The following is a 27,491-nucleotide window of genomic DNA, read 5'->3' as shown; positions in this document are numbered from 1 at the left end:
CATGTCAGAAGGGAAAGTTTTCCAAACCTGCATTCAAGTCTAAGAATGTTGTTTCTTCCTCTAGGCCGCTAGAACTTCTGCACATTGATCTGTTTGGCCCAGTCAAAACAACATCTGTCAGAGGGAAGAAATATGGATTAGTCATTGTAGATGATTATAGTCGTTGGACATGGGTAAAGTTCTTAAAACACAAGGATGAGTCTCATTCAGTGTTCTTTGAATTCTGCACTCAGATTCAATCTGAGAAGGAGTGCAAAATCATAAAGGTCAAAAGTGATCATGGTGGCGAATTTGAGAACAGATTCTTTGAGGAGTTCTTCAAAGAAAATGGTATTGCCCGTGATTTCTCTTGCCCTAGAACTCCACAGCAAAATGAAGTTGTAGAGCGAAAGAATAGGACTCTACAAGAAATGGCCAGAACCATGATCAATGAAACCAATATGGCTAAGCATTTCTGGGCAGAAGCAATAAACATTGCATGCTATATTCAGAATAGAATCTCTATAAGACCTATTCTTAATAAGACTCTCTATGAATTGTGGAAGAACAGAAAGCCCAACATTTCATATTTTCATCCTTTTGGATGTGTTTGTTTCATTCTGAATACTAAAGATCATCTTGGTAAGTTTGATTCTAAGGCACGGAAGTTTTTCCTTCTTGGATATTCTGAACGCTCTAAAGGCTACAGAGTATACAATACTGAAACATTGGTTGTAGAAGAATTAATCAATATCAAATTTGATGATAAGCTTGGTCTTAAAAAGCCAAAGCAGTTTGAGAATTTTGCAGATATAGATATCTCAATTTCAGAAGCTGAAGATCTCAGAAGCGAAGGATCAGAAGATCAAGTTGTTGCATCTTTAGAGAATCTCAGAATTTATGAAGAGCCAACAGTCAGAAGATCTTCTAGACTCACATCTGGTCACTCAGAAGATGTCATTCTTGGAAAGAAGGATGATCCTATCAGAACAAGAGTTTTTTTGAAGAATAGCAACATGGATTCTTGATCAGAATGAGAAGATGAGAAGTTATAACTCTGTCAAAATCAAAAGTTAAAGTAAAACAGCTGTCACCAACGGCTCCAGAAGTTGAACACGTGTTCACTCTTTTTGGACAGACATGCGTGCAACTAATGAGACGCTGCCCTAGGTAACTGTGCAAATCATTTCAAATTTCACGTTATCCCACCTAACGTCATTCATCATTAAATGCGTTTGATTTCATTTGATTCTGTAACTGTTCATTCTCATAATTTCATTGCATTCTTTTTCAAATCCGCCTCTATATATTCATCTCACATCATAACGTTTATTCTTTTACGCATTCATCTTCTCTCTCTTGTTTATGCACTTCTGCAATCTCTTTGCCCTTTTTTACTACCCTAAAAGAAAGAAACCTAGAAATCTCAGTTGTGCAACTATGGCTGCTTCTTCATCAAACGTTGCTGGTTCTCCATCTCCTTCTCAACAACACCTTCAAGAAGAAGAAGAACTGTTCTATCCTCCACTCACATGCACTACTCCTCGAGAAGATTTAGAGGTTATCTGCGAGTTGATGGTTGATTTTGATAATCTGGCAGAACATCAGTTTGATCTCAGGGAGAATATAGCCTTTCAAGGATGGTCTCCTTTATTTCGTGAATTTTGTGGACCAGTCTATCCTGATTTGGTCAAGGAATTATGGTTAATTCTTTCGTCATTCCTAAGGCGATTGTATCATTTGTTCACGGAAGGTTCTTCTCAATCACTAAAGACACATTGCGAATGTTGTTTAATTTGTGAGAGCCTGTTGGTGCTTTTGAACTCTCAAAAAGGGAAAATTGGAATCATGTTCTTGCTGAACTATATCCAGATGTGACGAAGACTAAAGATGTCAGGGATCTGAAGGACATCTACAAAGTCTGGACAAAGATTCTTCTTGGTTGTTTCTATCACAAGAAAGCAACCCATTCTCCAAACTTTGTCAACAGAGATCAACAATACATTATGTATTGCATTGGTACTCAGAAGAAGGTTGATGTTGTATACATCATTTTTAATCATATGTGGAATGTTGTAAGAGATACTCGTGATGAGAATAGAACAAAGAAAGGAAATATTATTCCTTTTGGAAGAATCATCACCAATCTTCTGGTTCAAACCAAGATGGTTGAAAGACTCGAAAATGCTGGAGTTGTCAAGGATCTTGTTACTATCACTGGCAGTGTATTGAATGCCAATACCTTGAGAAAGATGAGTCTCATTGAAGCTATTGAAAATGTTCCTCAACCTATTCCAAGCGTTAGAATCAGAAGAGGACCCGTGCTAGCTGAGTTTGAAGCGTTCTTCTTAAATGAACAACCAGATATTAAAGTTAAGTATCTGAACACTGTCAAGAAAGGCAGTCAGAAAGCCTCAACTTCTAAGCCTGCTGCTTTAGAAGATGTTTCAGAAGCTGCTCCTGAAGTTGCCTCTAAGAAAGAAAGAAGGACAAAGCGTAAGTTTGATCGTCCTTCTGTCAATGAGGAGAAAAATAATCAAGAAGAAGCTGCTGCAGTTGTTGATGAGAATGTTGTTGTGGAAGAAGCTGTAGTTGAAGAAAATCAAGAAGCTTTAGTTGAAAATGAGAATCTAGAACAATATGTTGCTGAGAAAAAGAAGAAGAAGAGGAAGTCGGAGAAAGAAAAGAAAGCAGAGGATGCGAAGGAAGTAGAAAAGAAGAAGAGGAAGAAAAATAAAAAGAAAAAGGAAGTTGTTGCTCAAGAAGAAGTGATTCAAGAAGCTGTGAATCAGCAACAAGAAGAAGTGAATAAGGAAGAACAACAGAAGGAAACTGCCAGAAAGAGAGAAATAGCTCTAGGCAAGGTAAGGTCTGTTTATGAGAAGAAGAAGAAGAGAAAAGGATTTGAAGCTGATTCTGAAGGGTCTCAGAAGAAGTCCAAAGGTATACATATTTCTGAGCCTGACTCTGTTTCTGTTTTAAATTCAGAATCTGTACCAACAGAAGTTCCCCAACCTTCTCAACCAGAAAATCAACCACAAACAGCCCCTGTTGAATCCCCTCAACCTACCAAAGTTCTCACCTCTCCTCCTTCACCCATAACCAACCCTGCTTCTGACCATCCCATTGATACACTCGTTCTAGACATTCAACCCCTTCAAACTCTCTATCCTCCTCACTCAAATATCTCCACTTCTCAACCTCCACCTCATGCAAACTATTCCCCCATTGCTAACCCTGTCACCAACAATTCACCAGAATCAGACTCTAAAAGTACTGGTTCTATGGCTCAATTGTTTCGTGAATGCAATTTCACTCCCAAACCCCGTCCTGAACCTGAGCTTGTGGTGTTAGACACTGAGTCAGAAGAAGTAGAATCTCATCTCTCTCTTGATAGAGAACCTCAACCCTACTTCTTTCTGAACCCAGATTATGCCGTCACCAGACTCAAATCCCGCCGGGAATTCTCTGTTGGTGTACGTTTTGAATTATTAAATCTGAAAATGGAGGCAGGTTTAGAGACATTGAAGGCAGCGCATCATGCTGTAGCAACCTGCCCTAAAAATGAAGGTTTAGAGTCGCCACCTATTCTGAAGGGCGAATAGGAAACCCTACGTAGTTTTAAAGATCTGGGGTAAGTTATTATAATCAGGTTGAGGGAAGGTATTAGGCACCCTCAACCCTTTCCTAAAGGCTAACATTTCAAAGATAAGGGTTTCATGGCAAGGTTCATAAAGAAGGGTAATCGACAGAGTTAAATTATATTGATATGATTAGAATTTGAAGGAAGGGGACTCGCCTTGTTGCCAAGTGCCTACGTACCTCCTTAGGGAGGATCAGAGTCTACGTAGTTCGGGGAGGGTTGTAAGCCCTTAGAGTTGAATTTTGATTTGAGATGGTTTTTAGAGGCTTTTTGAATGGCCTACCGCAGTTTGATAATTTGTAATTTGATTGTGGTTTTGAAAGAATTTGTGAAATATTTTAGGGTTTGGGCGTACAACCCTGATTTTGTACTATTAACCGCAATGATCAATAGATTTGATCACCATAGTTAAAAGATTTGAAATTGCATCACTACCAATTTTAATCGATTGATTCGATTATCACTAATAATGAATTAAGGTATTTTTAATAATTTTATAGTTTAGTTTATATCATTACCCCTCGCAATCGATTAATTCGATTAAAAAGAATAAGGAATTTGAAGTGAGGAAATTAGCAAGTTAATCATCGCAACCAATGAGGATGGTTGAAACCATTTAACCAAATAATAATTAATTATATTTTAATTAAATAAACATTTTAATTAAAATTTATTATTGACCATAGCGATTAATTGATTTAATCGGCACGAACAACAAATTATGATTTTTTTTAATATAAATATTACATACTTATTTTTATTTATATAAAAAAATAATTATTATAATTAATTATATTAGAAAAGTATTTTAATTAAAATAAACAAATAATTAAGATTTTTTTAGTTTATTAGGGTTCATGATCAGTAGGGTTGTTATTAGGGTTCACAATATATACCTGAGATCAGGGGCGTTAGATCTAAGCTGGGAGGAGATCTAAGGGTTCAGATCTGAGGGACCATGGTGCTCTGTTCAGACACGCGTGCATTGGATCAAGAATAAGCTTCTCATAAAAAATAATGTTGGAGGGAGGGCTCGAACCTGTGACCCTCCACTCCCATACGCACCCCTTAACCAATCCAGCCAAATCATTCAATCGTTTACTACACACGCTTATTATAATATATGTAAAACATGAACGGACAATGGAAAACGCGCGCGTTTTTTCAAATAACCCAATAGCATGATGCCACATCCTCGTCTTCCCCAAGAAGACACAAAAACCTGCAAAAATTTGCTACGATCTAGCTGCGAATTTTCCGTAGCAAACCAAACTACCAGAAATAGCGAATAGCACATACACGTAAATAAATATGGCGCGACCCCCTAGATCTATTTGTTTTCACCACACGAATCTGACCATGCTATTATCTTGCCCTAATTTTGCCTCTACAAAGAACCCCCAATTTAAACCCTAAAACCTTCGCTCGGCCACCAATGGCGGATCACGCTATAATGCCTAAAAACTCAATTAACCAGTCCAGAAACATTCACAGTAATGAAACAAAGTCAAACATACAATCAACATGTCATGGATATGCGCGTATTATGCTAATCGATCAAGAATTCAGAAGCACTTACTTTAGCCTATTGGAGGTCGTTCTGGGAGTTTTGATGAAGCGTGGGGATCCAAACACCTTCAGAATGTCTTGAGGAAGCTTTTGCACCTCTCCAAACTCGTTGAATCCTCTTAATTCTCAGAAACCGATCTTCCAATTCTTGGCAAATTTTTGTTCTTATGCGTGCACTTCTCAGCAGAATTCCCAACCCTTATCCCTGTGCCTTGTGTTCAGTACTTATAGAAGGACAAGATTAGGTTAAAAAACAAAGCCCAAGGTCCTTAAATCCAATCTTTCCAAGTTTGTGAAAATTGATTTTATTTTTGAATATAATCTTTCTATTTTGGCCAAAGCTTTGTGTTGATCTTTTCTCCACTCAATATGCACGAAAATCATCTTGTATTTGTCATAAATATTGATTGCAATCAATCTATATGTACTTATTTAAAAAAATATTTGATTTTCTACTTAATTAAATCATTAAAAATGAGATAAAAATCATATTAAATCAAATAATAAGTCAAAATTTCGTGGCATATGATTTTGGGCATGCTAGTGACTTGTGGATCAAGATTTCATCATAATACCATAGGCCCATTTGCAAAAATTTCTAGTTTGAACCTTCTTATTTCACATTTTGCCTCCAAAAATTGCTCCACTTTGATCAAGCATATCTCACTCAATTTTTTAGCTATGAGGGAGTTCTAAGACTTTTTGGAAACCTCAAGAGGTCCTCTATAAGCCACTTTGGAAAATATTTTTCATTTGGAGCTTTTATCTTGATCATATCTTCTTTGACAAAAACTGCTTTTGAAGGATGCCTGAAAATGACCTGTAATCTTTTGCTTTGTACCTCTCAAATGAAGCATTTCTAGCCTTGGCTTGTGAGACACAAAGTTGTAGAGAATCCAATTTCCTTCAAAATAGGCTTTGAGTGGGGAATTTTTGATGTTCCATGTGAAAGTTATGCCCAGTCAAAGTTGGGTTGACTTTCTCCTAAAGAAACCCTAATTTGAACCTTTTTGCACTTGTTCATTTCTGAGTTTCTATTAATGGAATCATGATCAATCTTTGATCAAATGATGGATAACTTTAATTCACTTGATGTTGACCCAAAGTTGAGAGCTTTAGATTGTGCTTTGACTGTGGTTGACTTTTAGGTCAAACCAGTTGACTGTGGGTTATCTAGATCATTGAGTGAGCAAGGCTTTGGAGTTGAATCTTGAACTTTGTTATGTGAGTACCTTAGAGCATGATGAACCATGGGGAGACTTCATTGGGCTTCACTTATCCCATTACCTTAGGAGAGTACCCAAACCCTAGTCTTACAGGGACCTTGTATAAGAGAACTCCTTAATGCAACCCTTGTGGATGAAGTGTGGGAGGTAAATTTTGGGGTATGACAGCTGTCCCTATTTAATTTCTTTGGATCGAATGGCGTGAGAATACGTAGATCTCACGTTGTTCGGATCGAAGAGTTATTAAATAATGGAAGACCCCTAAATTTATCCCGTGCTTGAGTGTGAGAAAGAACCGTCCTGCTAACGCCTGAGTCTTACATAGCGAGGACTTGCAGTTAGTTGTATGATCAGCTTGCTATCATTGATAGCAACCTTTCGTAGTTTGTGGACCCCACTTACTATAGTTTTAGTAAGTTTCCGTAGCTCATGAACCCCAAAGGATCGCTTGCCATAGTTCTAGCAAGTTCACCTGTACCAAAATGATTACTTGTCATAGCTCTGACAACCTCGCCTGCACCATTCGGATCATCTGTCCTGGTTCGGACAAGTTTCACCTGCACCATTAGGATCTTTTGTTCTTGTTTGGACAAATTCTCCTGCACCGAGGGATCATTTGCTATGCTCATAGCAAATTTACCTGCACCAATAGGGTCCTTTGCGAGGGTTATCGCAAATTTACCTGCACCATTAGGATCCTTTGTCCTTGTTCGGAAAAATTCACCTGCGCCATTAGGGCAATTTATCCTTGTTCGGATAAATTCACCTGCACCATTTAGGATCTTTTATCCTTGTTCGGATAAATTCACCTGCACCATTAGGTTGCTTACCCTGGTTCGGGCAAGTTTACCTGCGTAGAAGTTTGTTTTGTAAATGCGTATGCATCATGCTTATGCATTGTGCGCATGCCCCTGTTGTTTGTATAATGTATATGTATGAATGTTTACACACGTAAATGTTGCATGTATGCAAATGAACATGTATGATAATTCCAACGTCTTATCCCCTTATCACCCATTATCTTTGTTTAGCCCCTTTTGAAGTGTTGGGGAATCCTAGCTCGGATTGTATTTGAATGACCTATTGACATTATCTTTTGTGAAAGAGCTATATCAAATCAGAGTGATCGCAGCGTAGGGCGTATGTAGCCTTCCGGAGATTTCGTAGTTTTATCCTATTGCTTTTGTATTGAAAGTTTGCAAGTTTCTCATATTAAATCCAAGTTAAAGCTTATGAAAATAATTTATCCTTTGCAAATGGTATTGAAATGAGAAAGAAAGCGTAGTATGCAAAAAGGGGAACTTTTATTGATATTGCCTTGAATTGGCGAGTGTACAGAAATGCGAGAAAAGAAAATGACAAATAGAAATGATATTAATATTGCCGTTGCTCTTTTTGTTATCGAGGGTCCCAGTAATCCTTCGACCTTAGAAGTAAATGATTGCACGAACCCCTATCCTTCGTAGTTTGTCTTCGGCTTATGTCCAGTAATCCTGCCTTTGCTAGGCATAATACTTCTTGACCGCATCAGAGTTGATTGGGTGCGGTAGCTCATCTCCATCTATTATAGTGAGAACTAATGCCCCTCCTAAGAACACCGTTTTTACAATATATATGGACCTTCGTAGTTGGGTGTCCATTTTCCACGGGCGTCAAGTCGAGGTAATAGTATTTTCTTGAGAACAATATCACCTTCTTTGTAAGTTCGAGGACAGACCTTTTTATCGAACGCCTTTTTCATCCTTTTCTGATAGAGTTGTCCATGACACAAAGCTGTCAGTCGCTTTTCTTCAACGAGATTAAGCTGATCAAAACGAGTTTTTACCCATTCCGATTCTTCTAACTTTGTGTCAGCTATGACTCTTAATGAAGGGATCTCTACTTCAATGGGGAGGACTGCTTCCATACCATAAACCAGGGAGAATGGGGTTTCCCCTGTGGATGTGCGCACCGAGGTTCTGTAACCGTGTAGGGCGAAGGGAAGCATTTCATGCCAATCCTTGTATGTTTTCACCATCTTTTGTATTATCTTTTTGATATTTCTATTTGCAGCTTCGACAGCGCCGTTCATTTTAGGCCTGTATGGTGAAGAATTGTGGTGTTCAATCTTGAACTCCTCGCACAGCTCCCTCATCATGTTGTTGTTCAGATTCGACCCATTATTGGTGATAATCCTGTTTGGAACCCCATACCGACATATGATATTATGCTTGATGAACCGGGTGACTACTTGTCTTGTCACGTTGGTGTAAGAGGCAGCTTCAACCCATTTGGTAAAGTAATCTATGGCAACCAATATGAATCGGTGCCCGTTGGAAGCTTTCGGTTCGATCATCCCTATCATGTCAATTCCCCACATTGCAAACGGCCATGGTGAACTCAGAACGTTCAACGGATTTGGCAGTACGTGTACTTTGTCAGCGTAAATATGGCACTTGTGACATGTTCTTGCATATTGGAAACAGTCGGCCTCCATTGTTAACCAGTAATACCCTGCTCGTAGTATTTTTCTTGCCATTGAGTGTCCATTCGCATGAGTTCCGAAGGTTCCTTCATGCACTTCTCTGATAATCTCTTTAGCTTCGTTTTTATCCACACACCTTAATAACACTGAGTCGTAGTTCCTTTTGTATAGGATGCTTCCACTCAGGAAGAACTTAGATGCTAACCTCCTCAATATTTTCTTATCAATTGTAGAGGCGTTCTCTGGGTATTCTTGCTTCTCCAAGTACCTTTTGATATCGTGGTACCATGGTTTGTTGTCAGATTGCTCCTCAATCGTGAGACAATAGGCAGGCTCATCGAAGTGTCTGACCGTTATTCGTGGTTCGTGGTTTGGCCAAGTCACCTTGAACATGGAGGAAAGTGTCGCTAACGCGTCGGCTATTTGATTTTCTTCCCTCGGGATATGAGTAAAAGTAATTGTATCAAACTCAGCCATTAACTCCAGTATAAGGTCTCGATATGGAATTAGCTTTACATCTCGAGTATCCCATTCTTTATTGACTTGGTGGATTACCAGCGCTGAATCCCCATACACCTTAAGTAGTTTAATCCTTAGATCGATTGCAGCTTCTAACCCCAATATGCATGCTTCGTATTCTGCAATGTTGTTGGTGCAGTCAAAGCATAGTCTCGCAGTGAAGGGTAAGTGCCGGTCATCGGGAGATGTCAATACTGCCCCTATGCCATGTCCTAGTGCGTTTGAGGCACCGTCGAACATGAGTTTCCATACCAAACCCGGTTCGGGTCCCTCGTCGGGTCCTGGTATTTCGTAGTCTCTTACTAGCATAATGTCTTCATCGGGGAAATCGAACTTCATAGATTGGTACTCTTCGAGGGGTTGGTGAGCAAGAAGTTCTGCCAGTACACTCCCTTTTATCGCCTTTTGAGTTACGTATTGTATGTCGTATTCTGACAGTAACATTTGCCATCTTGCGATTCTACCCGTGAGAGCCTGTTTTTCGAACACGTATTTCAAAGGATCCATTCTCGATATCAGCCATGTGGAATGGTTCAGCATATACTGCCTTAGACGCTTGGAGGCCCATGCTAGGGCACAACATGTCTTTTCCAATGGTGAATACTGAGATTCGCAATTCGTGAATTTCTTGCTAAGGTAGTAAATAGCGTGTTCTTTCCTGCCTGTTTCATCTTGTTGCCCCAGTACACACCCCATAGATCTTTCGAGAACTGTAAGGTACATGATCAGCGGTCTTCCTGGCACGGGAGGTAAGAGTATCGGTGGTTCTTGTAAATAGTTCTTTATAGTTTCGAAGGCTACTCGACAATCTTCATTCCACTTGATAGGTTGATCTTTCCTGAGCAGCTTGAATATGGGCTCACATGTAGCCGTCAGATGTGAAATAAACCTTGATATGTAATTCAACCGACCCAAGAAACCCCGCACCTCCTTTTCTGTCTTTGGAACAGGCATTGCTTGTATAGCCTTTACTTTATCGGGATCAACCTCTATGCCTCGTTGGCTCACAATGAATCCCAATAGCTTTCCCGACCTTACACCAAATGTACACTTGTTCGGGTTTAACCTCAGATTGAACTTCTTTAAGCGCTCGAACAACTTATGTAGGTGTGTGATATGATCTTCTTCTGTGCAAGACTTGGCAATCATATCGTCTACATATACTTCGACCTCCTTGTGAATCATATCATGGAATAGTGTGACCATGGCTCTTTGATATGTTTCCCATGCGTTTCGCAACCCAAAAGGCATTACTTTATAGCAGAAGGTGCCCCAGGATGTCATGAAGGTTGTCTTTTCCATATCCTCGGGAGCCATCTTGATCTGGTTATACCCGGAGAACCCATCCATGAAGGAAAACACCGAAGCCTGCGCTGTATTATCCACCAAGATATCTATGTGTGGTAGTGGAAAATCGTCTTTTGGACTTGCTTTGTTTAGATCCCTGTAATCCACACACATGCGTACCTTTCCGTCTTTCTTAGGAACTGGCACTATGTTGGCAATCCATGGTGGATAGTCGACAACAGCAAGAAACCCGGCGTCGAACTGTTTGAGCACTTCTTCCCTGATTTTACTATCCATATCCGGTCGAACTCTTCTGCGCTTTTGCCTGACAGGTGCACATCCTTCTTTGAGAGGTAACCTGTGTACCACGATATCCGTATCCAACCCCGGCATGTCACGGTATGACCAAGCAAATATCTCTGCATACTCGTGGAGGAGCTTGATTAGCGTTGCTTTCACGTCCTCGTTCAGCGTTGCCCCAATCTTAATGTTCTTGGGTTCTTCATCTGTACCCAAATTTATGATTTCAATGGCCTCCTGAGGAGGGAGCATGCTTTTGGATTCCTTATCCATTAACCTTGACAACTCCTCCGGAAGTTCATCGTCTTCCTCATCCCCTTCTTCGGACTGATTAGCGAGAGCCTCGAGTTTGTACAGAGTTTCAGCAGTATTATTATCGGTAGTGTTAGAGGGTGATCTGCACACGTTTTATGTTTTGTTTTTAGTATGCAGATATGAACGTGCTTTTTGTGCGAGAAATTTATTTGTCATTTTGAAAGGAAAAGAAATAAATGCGGGAAGAGACAATGCTTTCAATACCAAATGCAGAGACAATTTTATTGATAAACTTTTAAACTTGAAAATAAATGGGGCCCTTACAAACCAACTCTATGCTTCGGGCGAGGCATGAGCGTTATTGTTTTTCTTTATTTGAAAGGGAAATAAAACACACAGAAGCAAATTACTTTGAAATAAAAACTATCTCCGGTATCTCCAGGCTTGTCCAATTCTGAAGCTGTTCTCCTGGTCTGATCTCTCGATGAAGTTGGACGTTCCCTCATGAGAATCCTTGTTGGACACCATAGCCACATGTTCATACCCGCCGGTCACAAAAGTCTGCGTTATTGGGGGGAATTGTTGTTCCTCCTTCTTAGTGCTTGTGATCCTTGCTGGTTGGTATCCTAACCCTAGGCGATCTTTCTTCTCCAAGACCTCTGGTAGCTTGCCCCAACCCTTTATATCTGCGTCTTGTAGATCTTTCCATGATGTTACCGCCTTCTCACCTTCTCCACAGGTAGTGTAACAGCGGTTGCAATCTCCAGTGCTTGGAACGCAGTACCCAATGCTCCTTCTCCAGCCTCAATATACCTGTATGAATTCAGGTTGCTGACAAATATATCCTCTTCTCCATTGACGGTCACTATGGAGTTCCCATTCACAAATTTTAATTTCTGATGGAGGGTGGAGGTGACTGCCCCAGCTGCGTGAATCCAAGGACGCCCTAATAGGCAGGTATAAGCTGGTTCAATTTCCATCACTTGGAAATTGATGCAGAAGGTGTGGGGACCAATTATAACAGGAAGGTCCACTTCTCCAAACACCGGACTCTGCGATCCATCGAAAGCCTTAACCACCAGACGACTTGGCCTAACCACAAGTCCTTCCAAGGCTATTTTGTCAAGTGTAGCCTTTGGCATCACATTTAACGATGAACCTGTGTCAATCAAAACTCTAGCCAGATGAGCCTTTCCACATTGTATGGAGATATGTAAGGCTTTGTTGTGTGTCTTTCCTTGTGGAGGCAGCTCACTATCACTGAAACCCAGGCATGCCCCAACAGTCAGATTAGCCACCATCCCATCGAATTGATTGACCGTGATGTCCTTAGTTACATGGGCGGCATTGAGAATCTTCATCAAGGCATCTCGATGCCTCTCGGAGTGTATCAGTAGCGATAAGAGTGATATTTTAGATGGTGTCTGTTGCAACTGATCTACCACCCTATAGTCACTCTTCTTAATCAAAGCAAGAAACTCCTCAGCATCCTTGTTAACAGTTTCTTTATCCTTAGGCTCAGCCTCATTACTCGGTCTCATAACAGCTTGTTCACCAGATCGTGTCAAGTTTTCATTAGACGACGTTTGTGCTTGCGCAGTTTTGAATATGCACCCACTACGGGTTATGCCCCCAGGTCCAATAATGCTCGACACCGCAGTATTGATATCAGCCTCGTACTCCCATGGTACTGCTTTCATCTTGTCCAAAGGATATGGTCCTCTGATTGGGATGATTTTAGTGCGCTCTTGCGTAGGTATCATCAATGGTGGTCTAGAGCATGGGATGATTAATGGCTTTCTTGCCCCTTGTATGGGTATCATTAAAGGTTCGTTTCTTTCCACCATAGCTACATACTCTTCTTCAGGGTATTCCTTCAGCCGGATCAACCCTTGATCCATGAGCCTCTGCAAAGAGTCTTTGAAAGCCTCGTTATGTTCTAGGATAAACCCCTTTATAAGAAGATACCTCTTAAGTGCATCTATGGGGGAGTTCCTTTGTTGAACCAACTCTTGCTCATTAACGACTTCTATTGCATTGACTGCGCCATCATGGTGTGGCATCGGGTTTGTTTTCACATTGGGTTTGTCAAAGGCGATTGCCCCTGACTCAATCAGATCTTGAACTATGTGCTTGAAAGCCCAACATTTCTCCAACGTATGCCCGGGAGAATTGGCATGATATTCACACCTCTCATTGGGTTTGTAATTGGGTGTGATTTTGCCTGGAGGAGGAGGCGCCAATGGTTTGACTTCTACTAAGGACTCGCTTATCAAGTATCTCAGTATCTCCTTTTTGGAAGTAGGTAGCGGATCGAATCTCCTTTGGGGTCCTTGAAACCTATTTTGTTGCGGTGGGAATGACATAGGAGGTCTAGCTTCCTGATGCACCACTGCATTAGTTTCTCCTTCCTTTTTCTTTGGGAAGTTGGGAGTAGGCCTCTTCGACTGATAAGATCCAGACGATGCCCCTTGTATCTTCCCATTTTTAATTCCGTTCTCGATCCTTTCACCAATAACTACTAAGTCTGAAAACCCTGAAGACACGCTTCCGACCATCTTATCGTAGTATGGTCCTTGCAACGTAGCCATAAACATGTCTACCAGCTCTTTCTCCAACAAGGGAGGTTGGACTCGGGAAGCCATTTCCCTCCACCTCTGGGCATACTCCTTGAACGATTCCTCTTTCTTCTGTGACACATTTTGGAGTTGCATCCGATTGGGTGCCATGTCCAAATTGTACTTGTATTGTTTCAGGAATGTATTAGCAAGGTCATTCCAGCTTCGGATGTATGACTTCTCCAGTTGCATATACCAGTCAACAGATGCTCCGCTTAAGCTGTCTTGGAAGAAATGAATCACCAGCTTTTGATCATGAGCATAAGCAGCCATCTTTCGCACATACATGCGCAAGTGATTCCTTGGACATGTGAGTCCCTTGTATTTCTCAAAGTTAGGAACTTTGAACTTGTGTGGAATAGTCAGATCTGGGACTAAACTCATCTCGAAGGTATCCACATCGAAGGTATCATATCCCTCTACAGCCTTTAACCTTTCTTCCAGCGCCTTGATTTGTCCGCTATCTTTAGAATCATCCCCAGAGTTAGGGAGAGTTAGCTTGGGTTGAGGGACTTGATTTGTATCATCATTGTCCCCATATTGCAAATCCAAGTAGTCTTCATCCCTAAGAGGATTGTTGACAGGAATGCGAACTGTGCGGGACGCCCCTTCCTTCGGAGCAACAGGAACAAATCCTTCTTGAGAGGCTTCTCCCTCTTCCTGAGTAGTGGTAACCTTTTTAAAGGAGCGAGCGTTTGCCTTATGAGGGTCACATCCTCTAACATATCCTAACAGTGGGTTGCCATCGTTAGGTATCTCCTCATACTGATCCTGGACCTCCTTAGCCTTGTCTTGCTTATCCTTGAGGTCTTTCATGAAGCTCACCATTTGGGTCATTCCTCCCTTGAGGTCCTCAACAGTGCCTTTCAACTGGGTCATTTCCTCGCGAAGGGCGGATTGGTTCTGTTCCAATTGTTCCATTGCCTTTTTCTTTTGGGATCTTGTCTGGATTAGCGGTCGAGTTGCAATGGCGTGACTGGAGATGAAGATAGTTTTTCTTTATGTTTGAAAACAAGTAAATATGATATGCATGCTATGAATGTTATGATTATGCAATGTTCACGTCTTATCCACATTATTATAATATACATATATATATTTATATACTATTTTTATTCTCCTTTTCTCTTCCTCTTTTTTTTATATATGTACATTTTTCTTTTTTTTTATACATATGTAATATTTTTTCTTTTTTTTTCATATGTACTATTTTTTCCTTTTTTTTCATACACACACACACACACACACATATATATATATATATATATATATATATATATATATATATATATATATATATATATATATATATATATATATATATATATATATATATATATATATATATATATATATATATATATATATATATATATATGTTTTTTTTTTAGAGAAATAATCTTTTGGTGAATATTATAGGAACAATGAGTAACGGAAAAGAAACACACTTTATTAAAAAAGAAAATACTACTCCATTGTTGGTTCACAAATAGAAATTGAAATTGAAAATTAAAATACTTGAAACAAAATAAAAAGCAACAATGAAAATAGAATAAAACTAAGAACGCCTTTGGATGTCTTCTTTGAACTTGTCCACCATGTCTCTACAAAGCTCCATGAACTCCTTGACTTCTTTAGGAAGGATAACAAGAGATGATTCCGTCTTTGCCAAACTCTTTGGGATGTCTTGTATTAAATCATTACACAAGAAGACTAGCTTATCATAATTATCACGGCATTTTTCGTAGTCTTCAAGCATCTTGGGAACCATGCTCACATGCTCATAAGCTGTAGAAACAATTGTGTATTGTCTCTTCCAATAATCCCCTTCATCCCTTGCAGCCCCACACATCTCCCTTTGCCTTATAAGCAATTGCCTAAGCAAGGCCATAGCCTGAAGTGCTCTGTGGCGCTCATCGGTGCGTTGTAAGAGTGTTTCCTCCGCAGCCAATCTCCTTGTGCGTTCCTCTTGTCCAGAATTGCGGGCTTCTTGAAGATCAAATTTGAGGTTTCTTATTTCTACCTCTTGATCTTTAGTCCTATCCGTTAATTCAAAAACCACAGCTTCTAGATTTTTCTCGGATTCCGCTTTGTCATGGGAAGCCTTTTCATAGCGCCTTCTCCACCTTGCAATTTCTATATCCGCTTGTTCTAACCTCTCATTATGTGCTTCTAGATTAAAATTAGCACTTAGAACTCCTTCGGTTGCACGTTTCCTTTTACTCCTTTGTCTATCATTCTCCTCCTTCATTGCTTGAAGTTCTTGATTCTTTTCCTTAAGGTCAAAGCGTAATTGGCTCCTTTCGTTGGTAAGTTGATGCAAATCAAGTTCTAATTTCTCTTTTTCCTTTTGGGACGCCTCTAGGGCAGCCTTGATCCCTTCTATCTGTTCGATGGATAGAAGAACAAGATTAGGAGAATCAGGCTTGTATGCGGGATCCACAATAAAAGGAAGCAAGATCTTTCCAACTCTCTCTTGAACCCATGCGGTGTAAGGTGCTTTAGCAATTACATTCTTTGGCCCAAAGTATTTTCTTTGAACATGACTCCAAGCTTGAATTACTTTCTTCAATGTTCTTGGTTCACCTTTCCCATTGTCATGCAAGATTAATTCTTCTATTTGTTGTTCGGAAGGTTCACTATCCATAGAATGACCTAATTGACGCAATGCTAAAACGGGGTTATAATTAATACAACCAAGAGTCCCCATTAATGGCACATTGTCGAATTCTCCGCATTTGTAAATAATCCTATCAGAATTTAATTTCTTTGCATACCATAGAATAGAATCCGCTTTAAGAGCCCTTAGCTTTTGAGCCCAATCATTTCTAGTCAATTCTTTGATAAAACAACTAGCTTTGTAGAGATGAGAAGTCAACCAAGAATATAGCAAGTGGACACAACAAAATAGCATTCCTCTCTTCTTTTCATACTTCGTATGGATAGCATAATAAATATTAGCGAGGATAGTCGGAGTCGGATCTTTTCCATAAATCCTAAAAGAGGTGAAAGCATGAATGGCGGCAGGATCAATATAATCAATATTTTTTGGCAACAAAACAACACCAAAAACCAAGAGAGCTAACATATGTCCACAAATGTCCCATTGTTTCTTTTGAGCATACATCAAAGCTTGATTTTCTAAGTAAGATCTTTTAATCCCATGCACATCTCCATCAGTTTTATAATTGGATTTCAATTCCGTAGCAGATATTCCCAAAGCTTTTGCCAAATCCGGAAAGTCAACTTCTTTACCCACACCTGTGTAAAATTCCTTTTTAATTTTTGAGAATCCTAACATAGCATCCATCTCTTCCAAAGTCGGAGCCAACTGAAAGTCCTGAAAGGTGAAACATCTAAGCGAGATTAAATGGTTTGTTTTATTAATAATAATAATAACCTTATCTTAAGCGGGATTAAATTTAAGAGTCTATTCTTGTTTTATTAAATGTAAATTGGGATTATATTCTTAATTCTTAATCTTATTTGGCAATTTATTCTAGTCTCCGATTTTGGATTGATTGTTTTATAATCTCATTTATTGATTTTCGTAAATCTTTTTTACAATAAATAAATTTGTAAGAAGTAATTATACCACTTTTATTCTTGTGATAATATTATTTCCTCACCCCAAATTCAAATTTTTCATTATAATTAACCAAAAACTTCCAAGCATCTTCAGCACTATCAAAAATCATTTATAACTTTAATTTCCAATCTTCTTGCATTATTTTCTACAGACAAAAATTCTGCATTTTATTTACTGTTTATAAAAATTAAAACAATAGATATATTAAAATTTGTAAAAATAATTTCAAACAAACTAATCTATTTTAATAAACTTAAAAGTTACACGTTATACTAAATTATTAATCTGTGAGCATATAATTTAACAGTATGAAAAGCCTTATAAGGATAAACTATTTATAACATCTTCATGACAATATTACATAAAAATATAAAATATATAGAAACTAACCTACTTCACTAAATAGAACAATGGTGGAGCCGCTATTTTTTGTTGATATATAGAAGGGTGAATCCACTTGATAAGTCTCCAAAAAATTTCTCTATACATTTTTATTTTGTTCAAATAATGTGGAGATTTTGAAAGTTAAAATTAAAAAGGTTGGAATTGGAAAAGGAAATAATCTTATTTTTATTTAATTATTCCTTGTAATTTCTAATATAAACAAAAAAATTTAAATAAACACGTAGTATGAGAAAAATATCCAAATTAAATTTCCAATAAACAAAAGATAAACAAAGTACACACACCAGTAGCAAACAAAAAAAAAAAATTTATTAATGGAAAACAATTCTATTACGTAGAAAACATCATGAGATGTTCATGTTCTTTTTCAGCAAGTTCTTCTTTAACTCAAAAATCGACATCATAAAATATTCAAGTTCTTCACCATTCATATCATCAATAGAGTCATTCCACCATGCACCTCTCTTCGAAACCCTAGCCAAATTTTCAATATCCGCAAGTTTCTTCTTTTCCATTTGCAAGACCTTTAATGCCTCTTCATACTCCTTATTATACTCTTCATAGATCAAAGAATCTCCCATCAACTGCTGATCTTCAAACTCCGTGGTTCCACGGATGTAACTTTTGAGGACCGCGTCAGTGCTCGGTTGACTGCAACCGCACCGAAATATTTTATCGGCAGGCGAAAACACAATGATGTCGAGATGAACATCACATAAGATGCAAAGTTCACAAGCTTTTTTGAACAAACCAGATCTTCGTTTCGAGAATGTGACTTGTTTGTTGGCTTCTTTTTCGACTTTCTTGATTTCGATTTTCTTGCGTCCCATGGTTTTCTTTCTTTGGTTAATTGTGTTCATGGTGAAATGAGAATGGAATTTTAGTACGTATTACAAAATGTGAAACTTGTATTTGTAAGAAAATAAAAGTATTGGTTTTAAAGTGTCATAAAATAAGTTCCTACAATTCCTCTCAATCTAAGATTATGAATTAAATTGGCATTTAATTTTATGTATTGACCAAATTTTTATATTCTATTTTGTATCAAAATGGTTTTAATTCGAGGTGAATTTGAAATTTGACATGGGCTCTGTTTCATAATAAATGGTTTAGTCTCTATTCATTTTTGCACGTTTTTAATAGTTATTATTAGTTTAGATTATTGCAGCATTGTTTCTCAAAATATATATTTTTATTTTACTTAACTATTGTATGAACTATAATAATAAAAATGTTTTGATAAATGGTATTAATTGTAATTACTAAAATCATTTAAATTAATCAATTTTAAAAATTTACTCGTAATTCAATTGTCATCCATTTATCACATTTAATTTGTATTGGATAGATTATTGAATACAGAAATAAATTATTACAAAATATATATTTTTGGCATATTTATATTTGCGATTTATGGGAGACCTTTTTTATGTCAAAAATTATTTGTAGTTAAGTATTACACGTCTGTAGTTATTCAATTAAGATTAGATCATTTTAATTTAACATAATATGAATTCGGTTCTGCTGTTCACTATGGTCTTATACAACTCGAAGAATTAATTTTTACAGTTGTCTGCACAAGATGTCCGATTTATAAAATTGTTAATGATATAGTGATCGTGTGAATGAAGAAAAAAATCAATAACAAAAAATTCTATTTCGTGTAAATGAAGATGTCAAAATGAGTATTTCATTTTAGAAAAGACAAATATAGAAAAATCTATTTTTAAAAATACAAAAAAAAAAATTTTTTTTTAAGTCGAAACAAGCTGTCCTATATCATAATAGTAAATAATAATGTCCACCTAAAAATATATAATAATAATTTTTAAAAGATAAGAATAAGCCTTAATTTAGTTCTCATTTATTTATTTTTAAATTAATATGTAAAAAAATTCAATTGTCTCGTAACTATTGATAATAATAATAATAATAATAATAATTATTATTATTATTATTAGCGTTCAAACGGGCACTCCCGTGCCCGTTTGTCCGCTTTTTTTAATGCGCACAGTAGATAAAAATAAATGTGTGTATATCTTTTTATGAGATTTTTATTGTACATCGCTTTAAGATTAATATTATTTAGACACAATTAGTAGAATTAAAATCAAGATGATAACTAATAAAGTTCAATTGAGAGAGCGCACTTCTTTTATTCAGTTTTTGTTACATGTCCTATTAAAAATAATATTTAAATATAATTAATTTAATTAAAATTAAGATGATAAATGTTTAGTTTCAATATGTTTTAGCATTCTACTCTATACATCCCTCTACATATGTCTTAACGTTTTTTATTAGGCTAACACGTATAGGTCTCTCCCTCTCTCTCTAGTCCATCTTTTTTCAATCTCTCTCTCTCTCTCTCTCTCTCTCTCTCTCTCTCTCTCTCTCTCTCTCTCTCTCTCTCTCTCTCTCTCTCTCTCTCTCTCTCTCTCTCTTCAGTCCACCTTTTTTCAAACTCAGGATAAACAGGCATAATGGTTCAAACGGACAATCTCGTGTCCGTTTGTCCGCTTTTTTATTACGCTCACAGAACAAACTATAAACATGTTCTCCCTATGTTTTAAAATGAGTGTAACTTTAGCAAATAAATTTTGTTTTAAAATGAATGTCATTCTCACTTTTCAATATAGTTTTTTTTTTTTAAATAAGCAATGATATTAACTAGGGAGTATAATGGATACTCCACCCGAACAAGAACACAAATGGAAAGCCCTCGCTACTCGAAACAATAGAGCGGCAAGATATTTCAAGTATGAAAATTACATAACTCTCTTAGCTTATAGAATGCTAAGCAACAATTCCAAGAATGCATATAAATATAAGACAAGCATTCCGAAAAACTAAAGGTCTCCTTCTTGAAAATAATTGCATTCCTCTTCAACCAAATACTCCAAATAGTAATTAGCCAAACCACCCCTACTATTGCTCTCTTACACGGACCCTTCACGATGTCAAAGTACCGAAAAAAAGAGACAAAATGCTCAAACGACAATCCAAGAGAAGAACCTAACCAACCATACACCTTCCTCCAAATACTTTGGACTATCTCACACTCACCAAATAAATGATCTAAAGATTCATTCTCCTTCATGCAAATGCCACATAATAAGTTTATGTCTTCCACCAAAATCCCCCTCTTAAACAATTCATCTTTTGTGGCAATTCTATTGTGCAAAAATTTCCAACCAAAAAAAAGGATTTTTGACGGAATTCTAACCTTCCACAGAAAATTCACGGCTTTAACCAAAGAAGCTTGAAGCGGAGGACCCGATAACGAAGGCTTGAATTTATCGTAACAAGACTTCACACTAAAGGTACCCGTCGGCATCTCCATCCACGAGAAAGTGTCTCGCACATCCGCCACAATGCACCGCTGCCGCAGCAGCTCTTGGAGTTCCTGCAAAAGAGAAAAAAAGTTAGTACTGTTAGCTGGCAGCATGCCACTAACAGCCCCGGGCAGCCTGCAAGTTCCAAATGCCATTGTTCTCCGATAAACGCCCCGCCTCCGCCACAGAGATTAAATGGTCCTTCACCTCTTTGAACAATTCCGGAAAAGCCTCCATAATAGGTTGATTATCAATCCAACAAGCATACCAAAAAGGTATATCTTCTCCGTTTCCCACATTACAATTAACCGCTCGAGAAAAGTGATTGTCAAGAAGTCTCTCGTAATTATCCGACACCATTAAATCTCTCCACCAAATTGAGTCTTTCGGTCCCACCACCGAAACATCACCTACAAGAACCTTAAGCTTTACATTACCGTATCTAGCTTTAAGAATGCCACTCCACACCGCTTCATTCTCATTTAAGATCCTCCACTTCCACTTATTTAAGAGAGCCACATTCATAATTTCAACATTTTTTATTCCTAAACCACCTTCCTCTTTAGCTTTACACACGGTATCCCAAGACACCCAATTAATCGATTTTCTCATGGCACCACCACTCCAAAGGAAATTACTTTGGATCGCACGAATCTCATTGATCACTTTAGACGGTGCTTTGAAGAAAGATAAATAATAGGTAGGAATTGCATTAATCACGGCATTGATTAAAACCACACGCCCCGCTAGAGAAAGATTCTTACCTCTCCAAACGGTTAATCTTTTCCTAATGACACCGATTAGATCAATCCACAACGAAGTACTTCTAGGGTTGCCGCCCACTTTGACACCTAAGTATTTAAACGGAAGACTTCCCACCTTACACGAGAGAAAACTAGAAGCCGCCTCAAGGAACCAATCACCCACATTAATTCCATAAATGTTACTCTTAAGGAAATTAATTCTCAAACCCGACATTAACTCAAAACCTCTAAGAATGGCTTTCATACTCCATAAATTTGCCGTATCCCCCTCCGAGATCATAATAGTGTCATCCGCAAATTGAAGTAAGTCAACCTCCTCATTCACACCTACCTTAAAACTCCGGTAATCTCCAATGTCTTTCGCCTTTCGCACAAGCGCCGCAAGCACCTCCATGGCCAAAACGAATAGAAAGGGAGACAAAGGGTCCCCTTGACGAAACCCTTTCTCAACCTTGAAATCTTTCGTCGTGCTCCCATTAACGAGAACGGACATACTACTAGAGAAAATACAACATTCCATCCATCTCATCCATCTTTCTCCAAACCCCATCCGCACCAAGACAAATCTCATGAAATTCCAACTAACATGGTCATAGGCCTTTTCGAAGTCTACCTTTAGAACCACACAACTTCTTTTCTCTCTTTTAGCAAAATCCATCACCTCATTCACAACAAGAACACCGTCCAAGATACTCCTATTAGGGACAAAAGCCGATTGATTGCTCGAAACAAGTTTCCCAATAACACATTTCAATCTAGCCGCCAAGAGTTTTGAGATAATCTTGTAAATGCTTCCAACTAAACAAATTGGTCTAAACTCGGAAAGAGATTGAGGATTTATTACTTTAGGAATTAAGGTAATAAAAGAAGAAGTACACCCTTTCGTGAGCCTTGCCTTGTCATAAAAATCCAAAACAACTCTACCTACATCTCCTTTTACCACTTCCCAATTACCTTTGAAGAACTCAAGAGAGTAACCATCCGGCCCGGGACTCTTATTGCCATCACAAGCCCACACGGCATCCTTGATCTCATCCTCCGAAAAAGGTCTCTCAAGCCACGACGAATCACCCTCATTCAAACAACCAAAAGATAAATCCTCCGGAATCGGCCTCTTGACATTTTCTTCTTTGAAGAAAGCTTCGAAATAGCTAAAAATCTCCTTCTTAATATTTTCAACACCCTCAACTGTTCCATTCGTCCCCTCCAACACCGAAATCACTTTCCTTCTTTGTCTTTCCTTGATAGAATTATGAAAGAAGCTTGAATTTCTATCTCCCTCATGCATCCACAATTGCCTAGACTTTAATCTAAGCATACTCTCCTTCAATTGTAAATTATTCAAAACCTCCTTTGTTGCCTCTCTCCTTCTAACTACCAAGTCTTCCACATTCTCACCCAAACACTCCACCAACAAAAGATCCAAGTCGTTAACATTATCCACCTCCTCTTTAATTTTCAAGTCTATCCAACCGAACACTTCCCTATTCCACTCCCGAAGACGAAATTTCAATTGTTTAAGCTTTTCAAATAAAATGAAATCTCCCCTTCCGGTAACACATAACTTCCCCCATTCCTCCTTAACAAAAGTCTTGAAATCGTTGTGTTTGAACCAAGCATTATTGAACATAAAAGGTTTAGGCCCCCAATCCATCACACCAACACACAACCGGATTGGAGCATGATCCGAAATATCTCTCCTTTAAATCCTTTGATCCAACACACCCCACAAATCTATCATCTTTCTCGAGACTAGGAACCTATCCAATCTACTCATAGCCTTCCCGTTATCTTTGAACCACGTAAACTTCCCTCCAACACAATGAATGTCCTCCAACTCCATATTCTCAATGAACTCACGAAACTCCGTCATCCCTCTTGCATTATAACAAAAACCTTCCCCTTTTCTTTCTTCCCTTCTCACAATTTCATTAAAATCTCCCACTACACACCATTCCTCATTACCACTCTTTCTTTTTCTCTCCAGTAAAGACCTCCACAAAACCCTTCTTTCCGCCACACTACACAGTGCGTACACGTTTACAAGGTTATGAACAACTCCTTTCCACAAAAAATTTATGCCCACATATCCTTTACCAATAAAACTGAAATTGAGAGACAAAGAATCCTTCCTCCAAAGAATCACCATACCTCCCGCTGCTCCTAACGAATTAGAAGCAGTCCACTCTACACCACTGCTGCCCCAAAAATTCTTCGCAAAAGTCTCATTAAAACAAGGTAATTTGGTTTCTTGAATGAAGCAAATATCAATGCTGAAAGACTGTACAAGAAAACTCACTCTCTTCCTCTTCGAAAGAGTGCCCCCACCTCTAATATTGTAGGAGAGAAGATTCATGGATAAGGGTTTGGAACCTTCTTCACTCCCTCTGTAACACCCTTCTAAACCCCGCGGTAATTTAAATAAATATATCAGAGTAAAAACATAAACACAAGGGTGCCACAGTATTTAAAATAAATAAATCAATCATGGTCAAGTCATGCTTTATTAGGAAACGATTTACCAAAAACACAATTATGTTTATCACAGCGGAATAAGAAACATCATCAACATAACCAAATGGAAACATAATCCAACACCAAATAAAATAGATAACTCTCATAAATCTCTATAACTATCGTCCCCCAGTGTTACAAGATCAGAGCATGACCGACACTACCCAAAACAACGGATAAACTCTACGAGTCATCCTCACCGAGCACTAATGCCGCTACTCCTCATTCTGAAAAATGTCAACAAGTAAGGGTGAGTCTCATTCTCAATTAATCAATGTTATGCATTCATAAGCAACAAAACATCATAATATATCATTCACCCAATTTGTCATATATTCAGATATTTAATGATCATTCATCAATCACAGCAAATACAACAATTACAACAAGTACGACACCAAACATAACACTGAAATTCAATTCAATCATGTTATGACAAAGATGCATGTGACCAACTGACACTATGCATGTGGTACCAATAAACCGTGGAATCAATCCACCTAACCGATCTACGCCTCATCGAGATACGGCCCACCGACACAATTTCCACACAATGGGAAATATGTCCACCAACGATCCAAACATCACCGGGATCCATCATCAAATGCATATGAATGAATGTACACATATACCATACTTAAAACACACCGATCCGATGCACCGCATCGTCTCATCATAACTCACCATTTTCATCACCGAATAAGTATGTACACGCTGCACAATCATTCAATTATTCACATATATTTACATCAAATATATCATTCAATCATCACCGTCATATTATCACAACAATCATGATAATAGTCACAACAATCTATCACCGCATCAACACATTGTCACATTCAAAAACATATGCATACAATGTTACATTCAATCATACATGTCCACATACAACATATAATCATCACATTAATAATAATAACAATTCATCCCATCGTCCCACGAAAACATTGTCATGTTTACACAATTCCACATACACACAATGTATATCAACGAAGCAATTAAATAATCTTTTGAAAATAATTCGGGTCACCGCCCATCTCACCAATTCATCATATAAAATATTTAATTTGCTTCACAACGTCCCAAACGGCACCAAGAAAGGATACACGGATCAAAAGATACGTTATTTTAAAGTTTTAGAAAAGTTCAACACAGCAAAGTTCGCTCAGCGAAGCCCGACAGAAACGAATCCTTCAGACCTCCGCTCAGCGGACCTCTAGCGACGCCCAACAGAAGCAAACTACGTTGGGACCTCCGCTCAGCGGACCCCCTCCGCTCAGCGGACCTGCGATTTCACCAATTCTCAGGTCTGCGACAGACCTGCGATTTCATACCCTTTTCACCCAAAAACAATTCCAGACATCATATACAAGCATACAAACATCAAATTTCTCATCACACATCATTATACATCAAAACAAACATCAATAACCAACAATCTATACAAATTCATCAATTATCCCAAATCATAACATACCTAACAATATCAAATCCCAATATACCCAATCGAATCGAATCATACGTTAATCCATCCTATTACCCATAATCACATAATAGAAATTAATCGGAAGAGTCCCCCCTTACCTTAGCCAAGAATCTGGACTTTTCTCCTTCTTCTCCATCAAACCCGTATGCCTCTTTTCATCACTTTCAGCAAGAATCTCCAATCTTCAAACCCGCTTATCTCCCTCACCGAGAACTTCCCTGACACGAATTAATATATCAAATCGAAGGAAATTTCGTGTAGAATCCGAATCTTCAAGAATTACCTGATTTGGAGCTACGAGCAGAGAGTTATGACCCATTTTGTGAGGGCTGCACCATGAATACGAAAATCCCTTTTCTCCATGAATTCTCCTTCTCTCCCTCTTAGGTTTTCCTTCTCTATTTTTCAATTTTCTCTTATTTACTTGTTTTATTAAAACATGGCATAATTTAGTAATGGGCTCAACATTTAACACCCCCTCATTACTAAATACCTCACTTGGCCCAAAGACCCATACTCCATAATTCTTCCAATTAGTTCAACGAAAATACCAAATAAATTCCAAATAATAATTTAATTTCCGATTAAATTAAAATTAGAAAATATGGGGTGTTACACCCTCAGTGCACAACCTATCTTTGTTTTCTAAAACGTTTATCAATTTAATACTCATACTGTCCTCCACCACACCAGAAACACCTAATCTAGAAATAGAACTCCATAATTTCTTGCCCACATCAGAATACGGATTATTAAACAACCTATGATTGCATCGAATAATATCCGAGTCCGAAATAGAAGAAGAAGAGAGCGACTCACCAGTAGAGATGGAATCACATTTTTCCTTCGCAATGGCTGCCGGCGCTTTAAAGAACTCCGACGAGCCTCCCGTCCTCGGCGCAATGCAGGCATAGTATGAGGGCGCTATCTCCACCTTTTTCCCCAAATCCAAAATCGGTTTACGTTTTCTCAGTTTTTGCAGAGTTTTTGCTTTCTTAATTTTAATGTTTCTGCAGGCTGTATCAAAAGAAATTGGTCCAACATGCTCCTCCTTATTCACCTCTGGCCCACTTGAATTAATTGGGCTTCCAATTAAAAAATCTGGCCCCATTACGTTGACAGAATCATTAAAAGTTGCATTGGTCCCACTTTGGCCCATAACGTCCTCATTCCACCCTTCGGCAAAAGACTCTCTCACCTTGGTCCCACCCTCATAAATGCTGCAGTCTGCACCTGTACCCGATCCTAAAGAAATTGGAGACCTTGCTTCTTCAAAACTTTCCTCGATAATAGGAGCATTTAATGAAGCGGATTCTGGATTAACTTTTTCATGCAAAACGTTTTCACAAGGCTCAACCGCAGGCACCTTACCATCCTTATCGTACCAAACTTCCTTAAAAAGAGAAGGAGCAGTGCTAGCCGCAGCATCAGCCTGAAAAGCAACACTTAGCCTTTGCCCTACTTTCACGGTTTTCAACGTATGATCGGAAACCTCCACCTCTTCAACTTCCTTCGGACTTAAAGAAACATCCTCC

General features: G+C 38.3%; 2 protein-coding genes across 2 annotated transcripts; both read right to left on the bottom strand.

Moving 5' to 3' along the window:
• Nucleotides 1-18,198: 18,198 nt before the first annotated feature.
• LOC131604563 (agamous-like MADS-box protein AGL61) lies at nt 18,199-18,714 on the bottom strand. The gene has a single exon (XM_058876997.1). It carries the CDS (start codon nt 18,712-18,714, stop codon nt 18,199-18,201), a length of 516 nt encoding a protein of 171 aa, XP_058732980.1.
• Nucleotides 18,715-23,655: 4,941 nt separating this feature from the next.
• LOC131604562 (uncharacterized) lies at nt 23,656-24,309 on the bottom strand. Its single transcript, XM_058876996.1, has one exon. The coding sequence runs from the start codon at nt 24,307-24,309 to the stop codon at nt 23,656-23,658; it is 654 nt and encodes a 217-aa protein (XP_058732979.1).
• Between the last annotated feature and the right edge of the window lie 3,182 nt (nt 24,310-27,491).

The sequence above is a fragment of the Vicia villosa genome, linkage group LG5, assembly GCF_029867415.1.
Source record: "Vicia villosa cultivar HV-30 ecotype Madison, WI linkage group LG5, Vvil1.0, whole genome shotgun sequence".
NCBI classification, from domain to species: Eukaryota; Viridiplantae; Streptophyta; class Magnoliopsida; order Fabales; family Fabaceae; genus Vicia; species Vicia villosa.
Note: the sequence above shows the minus strand (reverse complement) of the source record. Positions and strands in the feature narration are given on the sequence as shown.